At 38.3% G+C, this 16,555-nt stretch overlaps 1 protein-coding gene across 2 annotated transcripts in view; it reads left to right on the top strand.

Moving 5' to 3' along the window:
- The first annotated feature begins 1,635 nt into the window (after nt 1–1,635).
- The window catches only part of CSTPP1 (centriolar satellite-associated tubulin polyglutamylase complex regulator 1), a 180,253-nt gene continuing 165,333 nt past the window's right edge, over nt 1,636–16,555 (top strand). For both annotated transcript variants that reach the window (XM_079103246.1, XM_079103247.1), the window contains exon 1: nt 1,636–1,796. In XM_079103246.1, coding sequence (XP_078959372.1) covers nt 1,751–1,796 — 46 coding nt within the window. In that variant the 5' untranslated portion in view covers nt 1,636–1,750. The remainder of the gene's footprint in view (nt 1,797–16,555) is intronic.

Below are 16,555 nucleotides of genomic sequence, written 5' to 3'. Positions count from 1 at the left end.
TAGGCTTGAAATTCTCTTCTTTTATCTGGGAGTTCTCTTCTTTTAACTGGAAGTTGCCAGCAGGACAGAGCAAAAGGGAAAAAAAATAAATAAATATCAAGCCAACAAACCCTAAAAAAGAGACTGTGTGGTTTAGTGGTCAGACCACTAGCCTGGATGTTGGGATTGCTGAGATCCTGTTCCAGCTCTCCCACTAACTGGATGGATGATACTAGACAATTCACTTTTGTGACTCATGCCTCAGTTTCCCTACTTAGAAAGGGAGAAGTGCCTTATGTTGTTTTCATGAAGTCATATGAAATTATAAGCAAATGCCTTCAAGCTGTTTGGGAATAAAGTAAAAATGTCATCCTTAATAATTACTATCCTATTATTTTATTAATATGACAGTAATAAGCCACAGGTATGAAACTTATGAAATTCCCATACCCTCAAGTTGCTTGTGGGGGAGGTGTGGACCCAGGCAGGGAGAAGGCAAATTTTTAAAAAATCAGATTTGCAGAACTTTTCATCAAATACCAAATTAGTAAATTCATTACCTCACAAAACTAAACACTGCTCCTAGTTTGGCTTTGTCCCTTTTTCCTTACCACATTCAAACTCAGAGTGACTCACAGGAGCCTAGAATTGAGACACATATACAATTTTAAGGGAAAGGGAGAATTAGGAGGTTTGAGGCTCCTTGCTGGAGGAGGCTAAGAATAGGACACTCAGAATACAAAGAGAAGAACCTTCTCTTTCCTTCTCCTCCCAGTGTAGGTGGTCTATTGGTTTCACAATCCTTTTGATGGCATGATTTTTGTTTTCTTTCTCTCTTTTTCACGAAACCTCACCTTGTTGGAGGGGGAGGACATTTACTAAAAAAAGTAAGGACAGAGTGGCTTTTTCTGCTAGATTTGAATTGTGACAATTGCTACAGATCTCTGGCCTGTTATTAGGAGTGGAAAGGAGCAGAAAGAGAAATATCTGGGAACTTGAAAACCAATGAATATTCTCTTCTCTTAAAGGAGAAGTAATTGAGCATATGAAGAAAAAATCCAACACATTCTCCCTTTCTGCACCCTTCATCTCAAGAAGTTAAGTGTCTTGGTAGAAAAAAAAAGGAAAGATGCTTAGGAAAAGCATGGAATAATTAGGGATGGGAGCAGAAGGAGGAACTAAATAAAAGAGGAATGTGAAAGGAAATGGGAATTGATTTACTGAGTACTTAATGAGCACCTTTTGTGTCTAGTACGGTTGTAGGCTAAAGACACATCCCTAACTTCAATAAGCAGCCAAAATATAATATGCACGTGAAAACACTTTGTAGCAATTTAAGACACTAAATGCTAAGAAGAGAAAAATAGGTAATGAAACTGTTTATGGGAGTTCATGAGTGGGAATTATTGTGAGATAGGGTAACAGCAGTATAAACAGGAATAGTAATGAAATTCAGAAATTGCGGATATGGACGGCTGACAGGAATTCTTCGACATCAGGAAATATGACAGATTCAAAGGATTCTCCACCTCAGATTCTTCTAAAACCAAGTCCGTAAGTAGCAAGTCCAGCGAAACCTCGGCCTCCGCGAAGCGACTGCTTGCGGAACCTGCGTGGCGGTCTCTGCGTTGGGATCCGGAGACTATTGGTGTTACACCCCCTCCGCCTCCCATCTCGCTCCCCGCCACGGGTGCCATGGCAACTGAGGGAGATTGCAACCTGGGTTCCGGAAGCCGGAGAGCTGGAGCTTGGGAGCTACCCGGGTCAAAGGATGCTGAGTCCCGAGCGCCTAGCCCTACCCGACTACGAGTATCTGGGTAGGCGCTTCCTTCAACTTCGGGAAGGAAAGTGATGAAGAGTTAGCCAGGGTGTGGGGAGGAGGCGGGGTCTGTGTGGGAACTCGTCCGGGTGGGATGGGAAGGGACTGAGAGGCTGGGGTTCCTGGGCCTGAGCGTGCAATGTAAGGCCTACCGGGGAGGAAAAATAGCTTCTGGGGAGTAAAGAATGACGTGTACCGGCTGGATTGTGTTGAAAGAGGGACATGTTGGCGTTCAGAATTTGGGGCCCTGGTGGGGTATTATTGATCCGCTGCTAGTGGACTGAGTAACCTTGGAACCTGAAGTTCCCAGTCAGTCATTCCGTGAATAATCATTTTATCGTTACAGTGGCAGCCAACAATTTTAACTTTTCTTTTACATTAGGCATTATGCTCAGTATTTTACGTGCAGTATTCTTTGAATCTTTCCAACAGCCCTAGGGGAAATTACTGTGTTTTCTTCCATTTTGCAGATGGTGAAATTAAGGCTGAAGAGGTATCTTTCACAAATGAGACCATACAGCTAGAAACGGTAGTACTAGGATCAGAACCTGATTTGCCTATTCCAGAACTTGACTCTCCACTTAACTCTTGAGCTAAGGCTGTAGTTGCAGTACCGTGCTTTATCATGTTAAGTGTATAAAGCATTTACTGCCTGAAACCACCACACTCTCGTACATACATATATGTATGTACATACATATATATGCACAGACATGCATTTTTCAAATTCATAGGCTTAAGTTTTAGAAGAGCTTTAAACTTCCAGAAAACTGAGCAGATAGTAGAGTTCCTTTTTACCCCCTCCCCCACTCAGTTTCTCTTATTACTAACATCTTGCATTAGTGTAGTACATTTGTTACAGTTGATAAACTGATATTGATACATTATTATTTAAACAAAAGCCTATAGTTTATAGTTTGTTGGGCTTCATTCTTTCTGTTGTAAGTTTTTTGGGTTTTGACAAATTCATAATGTCATGTATTCACCATTACAGTATCAAACAGAATAGTTTTGTTGCCCTAAAAATCCTCTGTACTTCACATGTTCATCCCTCTCCCTGTCCCATCCCTTGGCAACCACTGATCTTCTTACTATCTGTAAAGTTTTGCCTTTTCCAGAATATTATATTTTGGAGTTCTGCAGCATGTAAACTCTTCAAATGGGCTTCTTTCTCTTACCAACAGACATTTAAAGTTTTTGTGTGTTTGTTTATTTGCCGTGACTCAACAGCTCATTTCTTTGTGTTGCTGAAAAATATTTCATTGTATGCATGTATCATGCATATGTATTAATGAAAAACAATTCTGGTTAAAATTTTTGAATTGGTAATATGGAAACTTGATTTTAAAAAAATCACAGCCAGTTGCTGTGGCACACCCCTGTAACCCCAGTTAATCAGGACGCTGAGGCAGGAGGAGCTTAAGTTCAAGGCCAACCTTGGTAACTTATTGAGACCCTGTCTCAGGATAAAAAAATAGGACCAGGGATGTAGCTCAATGGTATAGTGCTCCTGGGTTTAACCCCTAGTACCCATCCCAGTGTATATAGTAAAGAGTCTCCTCCAGCCCCTTTCCTCCAGTCTGCCATGTTCTCAGTCATTCTCAGACACCCTGACCCCTAAGGTAACACTATTATTGGTTTCCTGTGTATCCCTCTAGCTTTCTAGAGTTTATTATGTACATCAGGGAGCATATAGTGCCTACATTTAAAATATGTCTTAGAGTTATTTTTGTATCAGTGGAGAGCTTCCTTGTTTTTTTTTTAATTTTATTTAAAAATTTTCTTTAGTTATAGATGGACACAATACCTTTATTTATTTTTATGTGGTGCTGAGGATTGAACCCAGAGCCTCAAACATACTAGGCAAGTGCTCTACCATTGAGCTACAACCCCAGCCTCTTCCTTGTTTTTTTTTTAAATTTATTTTTAGTTACACAGCATTTAAATAATTTATTTAACCAATTCCTCATTGGTAGATAATGAATTTGTTTTTATCTTTTGCCATTACTAAAAATGCCTCAATGAATAACCTGCAATTTTCTTTCTTTGTAAGTATGTCTACCAGAATAAAAAAAAGTGGAGTCAGTAGGGCAAGTGCAATACATTTGAAATATTTATGTTGTCAATTTGCCTTCTTCAGGGGTTGTATCATTTCCTACTGCCATCAACAATGTAAGATAATGCCCGCTTCCCTACAGTCTTGCCAGTGAAGCAGAAAAAACTTTGGGATTTATTTTCAATCTGTTAAGTGACATATTCAGGGTAGAAATAATGTGCAATTCTTTTATGAAGTTGAATGTTTTTTCATCAAGTTTAAGGGCTACTTGGTCTTTGAAAAATTTGTATACACATATGCATATATACGTAAACACATTGAGAGAAAGATGAAGGGAGAGAAAGCTTGAGAGTGATCACATCTGTTAATCAGCAAAATGGGGTAGTTAATATCACAGATACTTTTGCATCCAATGCATAACAATATCATTGTCAAGCAATACTTAGACTTTTGCTAAGGGTGTTATGTATTTTATCTCCTTTACCCAGAACTCAGTGAACCTGTGAAGTATTTGAAAAGCCTAGTACATTGTTTAGTTCCTTGGGTGTTTACTGTTTGAGTTACATGTCTCAAAGACTTGGCATATTTGATGAACTGGTGCTTTGGTGAGAAGTTGGTGTTTTTTTCCCTGGGTGGCTTAGGCAGAAGACTAAATCAGTGGCAATGTTGATAATGAATCTACAAAGAGAATCAGTCTCAGGTTGGTTGAATAAGCTTCTGTGTTCATGGAGTCCAACCACCCACCTAATATTTGAATCCTTTTAAAAGGCAGTTGAGTTTCAAGTGTCTTAACTCCCTGTCCTAACCATCAGGGCATCATTGTGCCCCAAGCAGAGTCTTGGTACTTGCTGGCTCCTTCCTGGTTCATCAGACATACACTTCAGCTGAATTGCATTGTTTTTAGTTGGGAACAACCCTTGCCTGTTACAATTTGGTTTCTCTTAGTGGCATACTGTTTGGAAACATTCACCCTCAATTTAATGACCATTTAAAACCACTCTGTAACCCATGCCATGTGCCTCTAATCTCAGCTACTCAGGTGTCTGAGGCAGGAGGATCTTGAGTTCAAGGCCAGCCTGGGCAACACAGTGAGACTCCATATTGAAAACAACAAAAACAAAACAAGACTAAAAATCCCACTCCTCCGAGATTAGATTCTACTTCCTGATTTAAAACTTTAAATGCCTGTGGGTTTTTAAATTTGTCTTTGTTTTGTTTTTACAAATTATAAAGTCACATGCATGTGTATAAGGCTTAGAGAAGAAAATACATAAAGAGCACAGAAAATTGCAGAGACAGAAAAGCCCTTGGCATTCAGTGAAACAGAAAAGATAAAGCTGAGTACCCCTTCGTAAGTGTATCCAGAACCTCTGTTTAGGATTATTGTGTAAATTACAGGGATACCTATACAATAAATATCCATAGGTCTCCCTTTCTTCCTGCTAACCAGGGACTGTATTTGGCTTTTTGTCTTAGTGAAGAAAACAGTCTTTCATCATATTGGGTAAACTGATCCTTTCTTCACTGACTTTGTGGATTAGGAACCTGTAATCATGGCCTGACATGGTTTAGGATTTGAAGATTATCATTAAAGAAGAGCTCAGTGATGTTCATGCCTGCAGTCATCAGAATGGAGTGATAGAAATTGTGTTAATGCCCAGGCCTGAAAAGAGAGAGAGAGAGAGATCTGGTAAGGAAATAAGTATAGAACTTTTTATGTAAGATCCATGAAAGATTTCCAGTCTTATGAAGCTACTTAGTGGAAGCTTCTGCCAGAGGCTGAGGTGTGTCTGTGAGTCTGGTTGGGTGTGGAGAACTCTCTAGAGCTGAAGGGCAGCCTGTTCTGGTCCCTGGTTTGCAAAATACACTACCTACGTGCTGACCTGAGTATAAGCAAGGGTGTGAGATTTATTTTTGACTCCACCTAATCTGGTGAGGTGCACACTTTCACTTACACCCCAAACTGGCCTTTCTGTTTCCATGGAACCTGCTTATTCTCTTTTAAAAATAATTTTTTTAAAAATTGTAGATGTACACAATACCTTTATTTTATTTATTCATTTTATGTGGTGCTAAGGATCAAACCCAGTCCCTCAACATGTGTGAGGCAAGAGCTCTACCATTGAGTTACAATCCCAGCCCGGGTTATTCTCATTCAGGTTGGGAATGAATTTGCATAACAGATACTTTGAGGAAATTAGATGGTTTTTCTCCTTTGGGATCTGTGCAGTTAGAGGAATCACAATAAATGGGTAGTTTTTTTTTTTTTTTTTTTTTAAAGCTATAGTTTGTTATTTTTGTATTTTTTTTTCTTTTTAGGTTTTGTGTGAGCTTTTTAAATTGTTGCTGTTGCTTTATTCTTTTCTGTTTTTCTGGTTATAGTTTTTGAACTCTCCATATATGACTGGCACTGTTTTATCTTGTTTAACCTTTGCAACTATCATATGAAGTAAGTACTGTTATTAGTCCCATTTAATAATTATTACTATCACCTTCTCATTTTACAAACAAGGAAACTGAGGTTTAGAAAGACATTTGCATGTGGTCACACAAGCAATGACATTTTATAAAGTAGGGATTCAAACCTAGGTTTGTCAGATGCCATAGCCTGTGCTTTTTCCTTGTCACCAAAAAAGATAAAAACAAACAAAACCAACTATTGGCCTAGCAGCCAATGATCTTTCTTTGTTGAGGATGGAGCTCTTAAATAGTTCACTAGTTGTAAATAAGTTTCCTGAAGAAGAATGTCTTAATTATCACTTTATACTGTTCTTTCACAACATAGATATTTCATACATATATGCTAAATGGAACCTGAATAATCTGGCTTTAGGGTACCCAAATGTGAGTAACTAACAGCAAAAAGTAGGACTTATTAAGAACTTACACCAGGTACCATCTTAAGTGCTATATTTATTTATGCACATGAAGATAGTTTCATTTGTTATTGCCATTTTACAGAGGAGCATACTATAGTACAAAGATACTAAGTAACTAGTTAGAAAGGGATGGAAATAGAATTCTAATCCAGAAGTCTGATTCAAGTCTACATGGTTAACTCTGTGCTATAAATTCTTTGAGCATCTTCAAAAATGGGACCTTGAACTATTGCATTAACCTACACCTGGATCCTGAATTAAGTTCAGTGGATTCCAAAAGGCTTCACTTAACATTTCTGCCATGAGGGGGCAAACTAGGAATCAGGATGGATCAGGGAATATTAAAATTCCAATTCCCTCTTGTCACAAGACTCATCTCTCAGGCTGACAGTAAGGAAGATAACTTCTAAACCATCTGAAATAATTGTATTGACAATAATTTGGGTACTTTAGGTAGCTGTGTGACCTTGAAGAAGTTACTTAACCTCTCTGTGCCTTGGCTTCCACATCTGCAAAATGTGGATAATAATAGTAGAACTTAAGTCATGCATATGAACATTTTAGAGCACAACCTGGCTTCCATGTTGCTACATTGTAAAAAGAGAGTATACAAAGAATAAAATATCATCCTTTTAGAGCACCTGTGTAGGTGCTCAATAAACATGAACTGCTATTACTATTACTATGATTTTCTAAAAATATGTAATACATCTGTGGTCACCATGAAAATATGCCTCTTAGGTTTCCTACTACAAGGGGGAGAGAGAAATTGACTCCCAGCCTCAGCTCTGAACCTAACACCTGTTCACACTGAGGTCATACTTCCCACAGGCTGTTTCCAGCCAAAGATTAGGCAGGACATCTATAAGATGTGTGGCTCCTCCTGTGGCTGACTTTGACTTGAAGACTCCTACTGCACTGCTAGGCCCTTCCTCCCTTCTTTCTCCTTTACCTAGGATCAGACCTGCATGTGTCCTTAGTTCTTCCAGGCTCCTCAGCTCCTTCCTCATTTTCTGTCAAGGGCATTTCCCCCAGTACATCTTTTACATGTCTGATCCTGTTTAGGTGTCTGCTTCTCAGAGTATCTGGACTGAGACAGCATCTAGCAGTCACTGGTATAGTCCCTACCAGCCATTGGGTTGATAGAGATTCTTTTAGTCTTGGCAAAGGTTCTGACATGGAACTCTTTCTGTGTGGAAGACTCTGAAGTGTTGCAGATCTTATTTGTTTGCCTTTGTTGATATGATAACACATGAAATTTACTAGTCTGACTTCCAGACAAAACTTTAATTTTTTGCTTTTGGATGGATCCCTATAAACATTTTTGTTTGAATATATTAGTGAACTTTCCAAAACCAATTCTGTACCAGGAAACTTTGCTAATTAATGAGCAGTAAGTTAGCAGAAATCTTCTTAGGACCTAAAAGTGTTGGGGTTGTTGCAGATGTAAATGAGATAAAATATAGATGTTATGCTGACTTCCTAAATCTTTGGAAGCTGGATTTATAATATATAAAACTAGTGACTTTAAAATAGTTATGAACATGTTCACAAAATCATCTCTTTCTTTTCTTCTTCCCTCCTTGTTTTCCTTCCTGACTCCCTCCTCTATATAAAGCAAGGCCTGAATGTAAAGTTCCCTTTACCAGAAGAAACATGCCCATACGTGGGAAACAAGGCATGTTCCTAAATGGCCATCACACAGAGATGGTGTGACAAGTGCCAGTATGGAGTGGGTGAGCTGTGAGGTTCTGGAGCCAGCAACTCTCTTGGCTCTTTCACAGTTTGGTCAGCAACTTCTCTGTCATGGCAGGGGCGGCAGTTCCTTTGGTGGCCCAGTGCTGGAATGTGCCTTTTGGGAGTTGTTCCTGGAAGCTTAGCCTAGACTCCTCTTTATTCCACCTTTCCAGGGACTCTGTAAGCTCCTTAAGCTTTTTGTTGAGGTTGCAGGAGAGCAAATGAGTTCTAAGGCATGTTGTTCCTGACTGTCAGTCACTCCTGTTTCTCCAAAATAAATTGCAGGGTGACTTCTGTGTTACTCTAAAAGTAACTGTTTAAATTTTTGACCTTGCTTATCATTTATACATGTAAGTAATCTTAAAATCTTTCTTCAAATGTTGTCTGATTGTTTTTTGCACAAATGCAATATTTGCTTAGTGAATAACTCTAGGAGGCTGAGTAAGTAATTGAGGTTTAAAGACAGTAATAGCAGATTTGGAGAGACGTGCTCTGTTAGCCTCTCTGGTTTGTCATCCTGTTCATAGCTGCAGCCACTTATCACAGTTATCTTGGATACTTAGTTATTGTCTATTTCTTATTAGAATGTCAGCCATGAGGCAAGCTTTTTCTCTCAGTATCTCTAAAATCTAGCACAGTGCTTGATCCAAGTGAAGTGCTCAATTGTTGAATGAATGGTCTGCTTTAAATAGCAGAATAAATTTTAAAATAAATGGAGGAAAAGAATCCAGTTTAACAAATAGTTATTGAATTCCTACCATGTGAGAGACACACTATGTTTTTCCTTCGCTTTCACGGATGAAAAAATGGATGACTGATTCAAATCTGCCCTGGATCCTTTTGGATTTAAACTTTGTACTTAAGGTTAATTTCTTGGTGATGCCATAGTTTTTACCTTTTGGTAGAACAAGAGTAAGATTTAATCCATTTTTCAAAAACTGGTATTTTAAGAAGGAGGGAAATTTTATGCAATTTTGGGGTGTCTTTGTGAGATCCTGTCCTTTGGGCAGAGTGGTATGCTTTGATTAAGAGTGGAATTACCCTTGTAAACTAATCCCTGGGTCCTCTTCTGTGCTGGTATACCCTTGTACTACTTCCCTAGCAGCCTTAGGAAATAGCTCATTCTATGATTGGAATTTCAAGTCAAAACACATTTATCTGAGCAGAATTTTAATGATTTATCAAAGAGAGGAGGGATTTTCCCAAACACATCTGAACTTACCAAATTACTGATCCCATTAGCTATGTTTTTTTCTTAAGCACCTTTCTTTAAACAAAGCAATTACTGCTGAAATCATCAAATGTATTTTTCATAAAAACTTTTGACCAAGTTTTGTTTGATTAGCAGGAACCTAGTAAAAGTAAATATTGTTTGAAAAGGCACTTTCAGAGCCCTTTCTTTTTCTTCATTGAATTAGCTTTTAAAAGCACTGTTCTTTGGAGAGAGTAAGAACCTTTTTTCCAGCTGTCCTATTGTGTAGCTCAACGTCTTGCTAATACTATTATCTGGCCCTGAGATTACAGGTAATTGTGATAAAACACAAGATTCAGTTTCTGTAATCTCAGATAGAAATCTGCTTGTGCCCCAGGACTTCATATCAGGTATTTGCTAAATTCATTCCTCCCTCACCTGGGATAACCCCCTTGGCCTCTAGTAAACAGGCATCTGGCAGGAATAGGTCGCATTAGGGCCCACTGCCTTAAAAAAAAAAAAAAAAAAAACATGTGGCAGAACTCCTCCTGTGGCCAACTTACATATAACGTGCTCTAAATGGGAAAATTATATATTTTAAAATAGGCATGTTTGAAACAATAACACTTTTGAATGTGAAATGTACCAAAGGCCACATGTCTTTGGCTTTACTTGTCAAATGGAGAGGCTGCCAGAACCACTTGGCTCCATGGTTCTCATGCCCCAAAGTCCTGCAAATTGACACATAGGAGGCAACACACAAAGAAATCCAGCCCATGAGAAAGTGAGTGTGGGCACTTGGGCTGGCCTCCTTTCTCTCTGTGTGGAGTTCTTTCCAGCTTGCTTCTTCTGTCCCATCTTAGTTTTTCAAAAAAGGAGAGATTAAACGTGTCTGGTATTTCAGCATGTTAACTGCATGGGCCACATGAGGCTGGCACTCAGGCCACTGTTCAGCCTGTCATATGGAAGGAATTGCCTTTCAGGGGAGATTATAATTGTGTATGTAGCCACACAAATGCACATTCTGCCTGAAGGAAAAAGCACAGAAGAGGAGGCCTTATGCTGCCACTCAGGTCCCTTTGTGGAAGGCTACACAAGAAGCATAGTCACCTCCTTTGGGCTTAATGAGTCATCTTTTTGTGTGTAGCTACTTAAAAAACATAAAAAATAAAAAGGAAAGAAGAAATGCCCTCTTCTCTAAGTGAGTTGCCTGTTTGGGCCCTGCAGCTTGGTCTCAGAGTTTTGTGCCTTCCTGATGACATCATTTACGATGCTAATCATAGACAGTAAACAAAAAATAACCTAGCTTTTGGGCATCTGGACAAAACTGACAGAGTCCAATTTAGAGAAATGATAACAATTTGCTTTATAAACACATGAGCTTAAACAACAGGCGTGACCCCAGTCCTTTTTGGAATGCAGTGCTTTGAAAGATGGCTGTGGAGAAACCTGGAAGCTCAGTACTCTTCAGATACTTGGAGTTCAGGCTTGAGTCTACGGTCTAGTGTTAATTCCAGCAGTATGTTCTAGCTAATGGTCGAAGTTCAGGCGTACCATGTGAGTAAGCTCCTTGAGCCATAGCATTTTGCCTATAAAAATGGAAAAGAAAGTATTGCCACCTACCTCAGAGGAATGTGAGACGATTGAGAAGATAAACTTGGGGTTCTTTATAGTGAAGGTGTTTTGTAAATAGAAAATACTATCATTATTCTCCTTGTTCAAATTTCCCCAACAAGTGGAGTTGATGAAAGCTACCTCACAGAGGATTGAGAAGATGAATTAATTAATATATGTCAGATATCTTGAAAGTAAACTAGTTTAATGAGACCTAAAATTGATTATCTTTCTTGATAGTCTATAAATGATCAAACCAGCTGTTTAGACAAATGATTACCTTATAAAGTCTCACGTGTGCAGTCTTTTGGCCTGTCTTCAAGGGTTGTCATGGTAGAGAATGGTGACTACATAGGTGAAAGAAAATAGATTAAATCTTCAGGGAGAATTGCCATGGCTTTTTTCTCTTCAAGGTTATGCCTGCAAATAGCTTTTAGAGTCTTGTTAATCTTTGTTGCCGTGTCTGGACATAGGGACTATTTCGACCTTTGCTCTTTCAGTAAATATTTATTTTTTATCTCATATTTCTAAAGTAGAAACAAACTTACAAGGAAAAGAAGTAGTTGATTTGTCTCACCTTGTGAACTTTTTCTTATCTTTCCTAGTATGGTAAGAGAAAATAACTATTATTAACATCAGGCTCCCCAACGGGAAAGTTTTCAAAGGAATCCAAGTAGTAAAAACAACTTGGCTGTTATAGTCAGGGGAGAGGGAATACACACACACACACATTTGCTGGAAGAGCAAAGGTGGAAATAGCCCCTCTGTGTATGTGTATGTGCTACTGAGGGTTGAACCCAGGGGTTCTGTATGACTGAACTACATTCCCACCCTTTAAAAAAATTTTTTTTAGTTGTAGATGGACACAATACCTTTGTTTTGTTTATTTATTTTTATGTGGTGCTGAGGATCAAACCCAGTGCCTCACACATGCTAGGAAAGCACTCTACCACTGAGCCACAACCCCAGGCCCCATTTCCACCCTTTTTAATTTTTTTATTTTGAGACAAGGTCTTGCTAAATTGCTGAAGCAGGCCTCAAACTTGCCATCCTCCTTCGTCAGCTTCCTCGGTCTCTGAGATTACAGGCATGTACTACTGCATCCAGCACAATTTGCATTTTTAAATGACAGAATTATCACTGACATCTCTTTGTTCATTTTTGTTGGTATTTTCACAAGATTTTTAGGTAGAAAAACTTGAGAAGACTCTAGGTAACTTTAGAATCAGAACTTCATCTTTTGTTTCTAAGGTTAATAGCATTTGGGTATTCTTCAAATTTTGTTTTCTATTAGGGAAAGGCAATTTCATTTAGATTCTAAATCCTTAAGCAGCGACCTCGTCTCTTAGTTATTTTTTTTTTCTTTTAAACATAAAGATAAGGGTAAGGCTGGGGTTTATCCCCAGTACCACAATAAACAAACAACTCTCCCAAACGCACATGCACACAGATAATATTTCAGTTTATTTTAATTTTTTTTTTTTAGTTGTAGGTGGACAATACCTTTTTATTTTATTTATTTATTTTATGTGGTGCTGAGCAGTGAACCCAGTACCTCACACATGCTAGGTGAGCGCTCTACCACGCAGCCACTACCAGCCCCAGTATCTCAACCCCTAAGTAGCACAGTTGCTACAAGTGTCTTCAGTGAAATATGAGTTCAAATAGATGTTCTTAGAGTGCCAGCCTGAGTCATTCTCTTATCCAAGAGGATAGAAGCAGACAGCAGTCTCATTCAGCCTTCACAACAGATTTATGAGGAGGCACCAGATGATCCTACTTTTCCTTGAGGAAAGCAAGATTTGGATTATGTAATTTGTCCAGGGCTGATATGAGCTAATATGTGTGAAGCTGAAATTTGAGTTATCTATACCCAGTGTTTTTAGCCTCGTTGCTTTCTTTCAGGTCCTGTTATTTCTAAGGGTCCTTTTTCCTTTTCAGTTCAATAAGGATTTAAGTTTGTCAAAGTTTAAATTTAACAAAAATTTCCACAGAATATATTATAGGTTCCTTAGATTCTTTGGTTTTATTTATATATAATTAACATAACTATTGTATATAACTAATTATATAAACATAAACATTTTCTCAATCATACAGTGTTTGCATTTTAGACATAATTTATTATACTGTGCTATAGATATATTATGACATTTACCCATGAAAGTAGATGATATTTTTATTATGCATAGGAAGAAATGGGGGCTCAAAGAAGTTAATTTTCCTACTTTTATGCAGATAGCAATTGGTTGAGGTAAGATTTGATTCTAATTTTTATGATTCCAAATTTAGTTTAGGGGCCAATCAATTTTAGTTAAGTTCGACCTCATAGTTTTGTTTTTTTTAGTGCTGGGGATTGAACCTAGGGCCTGACATGCTAGGTAAGTGCTCTACTTCTGAACTGCATCCCCAGCCCTTTTTTATTTTTATTTATTTATTTGTGTATTTTTTTGCAGTGCTGGGGATGGAACCCAGGGTCTTGTGCTTGCAAGTCAAGCACTCTACCTACTGAGCTATATCCCCAGCCCTAGCCCTTTTTTAAAAAAATTTTTTTCTTTTAATTTAATTAATTAATTAATTTATTTATATGTGGTGCTAAGAATCAAACTCAGTGCCTTATACGTGCTAAGCAAGTGCTCTACCTCTGAGCCACAACCCCAGCCCCATCCCCAGCCCTTTTTATATTTTATTTCGAGATAGGGTGTTGCTAAATTGCCCAGACTGACCTTAAACTCGTGATCCTCCTGCCTCAGTCTCCCAAGTAGCTGGGATTACAAGGGTGTGCCACAGTGTCTGGTGACTTTGTATTCTACAAATTAATGAATATCAACTTGTATTAATAATTAATAATTAATTATTAATAATTAATTAATAATTAATTAATTATTGATTAATGATAAGACCTTCTCCTCATACTCATAACACTCCTCCTTCCAGACTAACATTTTGTACTGGGTTTGTGAGCCACTGAGGTCTACTAAGCTTTGGCACCTCAGGTAGTTTTGTGCCGCTTATCTCTTAGGGGATTAGTTAGGGTGAGGATTAAGCTGCTGTTATAAAAAAGATCCATCCTCACTTCATCCTGGTCCATCCACCCTGGTGGATTACATCCACAGTGGCTTACAAAAGAAAGAACTTTATTGTACTTTTACTTAACCTAAATCTAGGATGCGCAAGCCAAGCCATGATCTGTCATAGGCAGTCACAGGATTTCAGGCTAGTAGGGCAAGCCATTTAAAATATATGGTTTCTGCATCATGTATAATCACAAGAATAGGATCCTAATTAGAAGAAGTTATACTCCCTTATGTTAACATGCCAAAATACTTTCTACTGCCATGTATGTCTAAAAAGAACAATAAAGTAAAAAATTTAGTAAGATAAAATTATGGTTTTCAAGGATACCTTAATCATAGCCATTTCAGCCAATGAAAAGAGGAATGTGTGAGTCTGAGGCAAGGAAGCAGAAGTTGCAAATATAACTTGTGCTCACATTTTATAGGTAAGAAGTCAGTATAAGGCCCCTGCTAACTGCAGAGGAAGCTGGGAATTGAAGTCCAACTGGACAATCGTGTGCAAGAAGAATGGGAGCATAGATTTTGGGGGTGCAAACCATCTGTCATAACTGGTATTTACAGTGGAGATGACTCTCCTACTCAAGTTAAGTTATTGGTAGCTGCTTGTCCTTGTTCCATGGTGAGTACAGATATATTAGTGGGTATCTGGCTTTTTCTCTTCTCTCTTTCTCTCTACCTTTTGAAATAGAAAGGTATTTCATCGCTTGACCCTATTCCCCACATTTCTGCCACCTACTACCTCTGAGCTTGGTTGTTCCTGTTTTCTTTTTTTTCTTTCTTTTCTCTGTGTTGCCTGTCACTCTGTTTTATTTTCTGTCCTTTGTAAACACTTCCAGTTAATCAAAATAATCCTTTCGTATACTTTTGTGAGCCATTCTCTTCATAAATACATGTAATTTTAGGGTTTTTTTTTTTTTAATAATTGTGTTCGTTGCTGGGTTTTAGGAATTACTTTGCTGCCAGATATAATTTTTTTTTCTATTCTGGGTAATAGACTCATTATAAGAACCTAAGTCTTATCACTGGAGAATTTTACAGGAAATAAAGATATTTTTCTTCCTAGACTGAAAGTGACTACTAAGAGATTGAGGAGAACCAGGAAAGGGCAGTGCCACAGAAACCAGGGAGCAGGAGTTTCAAGATGGAGGGAGTGTTCCGTGAGACCCACTGCCTCAGAGAAGTTGAAGAAAAGAGCGGTAGGAGGTTGCAGGTGAAGTTTGGAAGAGAGATTTCTGTGGTACTATGGCAGGATGCCTGATTTCCCTGGATTGAAGAGTTCATGGGAAGAGTGAAGGACTGGAAACTAGGCTAGATGCATTCCAAGAAGTTTGACTGATTTTGAGAAGGAGAGGAGATAGCAAGAGAAGGGAGGGAGAGTTTGTTGTTTCTAGTTTTTAGATGGGAGAGAGAGACTTGAATATGTCTATAGGCTGAAGAAAAGGGGACTGTATATGTATAGGGAGAAAGCAAAGCTCCAAGAGAAGAATGAGTAACAACTGATGGAACACAATTTCAGAAGAGGTGGGAGAGAATTCTGGGGTCAAAGGTAGAGGTGTACTGGGTGGGGTGGCCCACTCCTATAATCCTAGCAGCTCAGGAGGCTGAGGCAGGAGGATTGCAAGTTTGAAGCCAGTCTCAGCAATTTAGTGAGGCCCTAAGCAACTTAGCAAGACCCTGTATCAAAAAAAAAAAAAAAAAAAAAAAAAAAAAAAAAAGGGGGCTGGGGATGTGACTCAGTGGTTATGTGTCCCTGGGTTCAATCCCTGATACCAAACAAACAGAGGTGCAAGGCTTTTTTGGAGGTGAGAATCAGGACGATATTTATCTGTTAGGCACTGTAAGCATGGTGCCTAACCTACAAAGAGATCTTTGAAAGTATCTGAGATCTAACAAAAATGTATCAGCCTTAAAGTATGGATAAATGTTTAATTATGTATCTATAAAATCTATATAATATCTATATAATCTATATGTATCTGTATAAATCTATATAGTATCACTTTCATTGTTACATTTACTATTGACAAATGCTTTACTATTTTTGAAAACAACTTATAGTTAACATGTTTTTCTCAGTAGGAGGAGTTCCCAAGTGAGAAATCAGATCCTAAAATGGTCATAGAATGGCTCTATGAGAATCGTTTGAACAATAGTGAACAATAGTGGTAGACTATAATAAAGATGGTAAAAGACATTTAAATT

Source organism: Sciurus vulgaris (genome assembly GCF_902686455.1).
Source record: "Sciurus vulgaris genome assembly, chromosome: 11".
Classification (NCBI taxonomy): Eukaryota; Metazoa; Chordata; class Mammalia; order Rodentia; family Sciuridae; genus Sciurus; species Sciurus vulgaris.
This window is presented reverse-complemented; position numbering and strand designations above follow the sequence as displayed.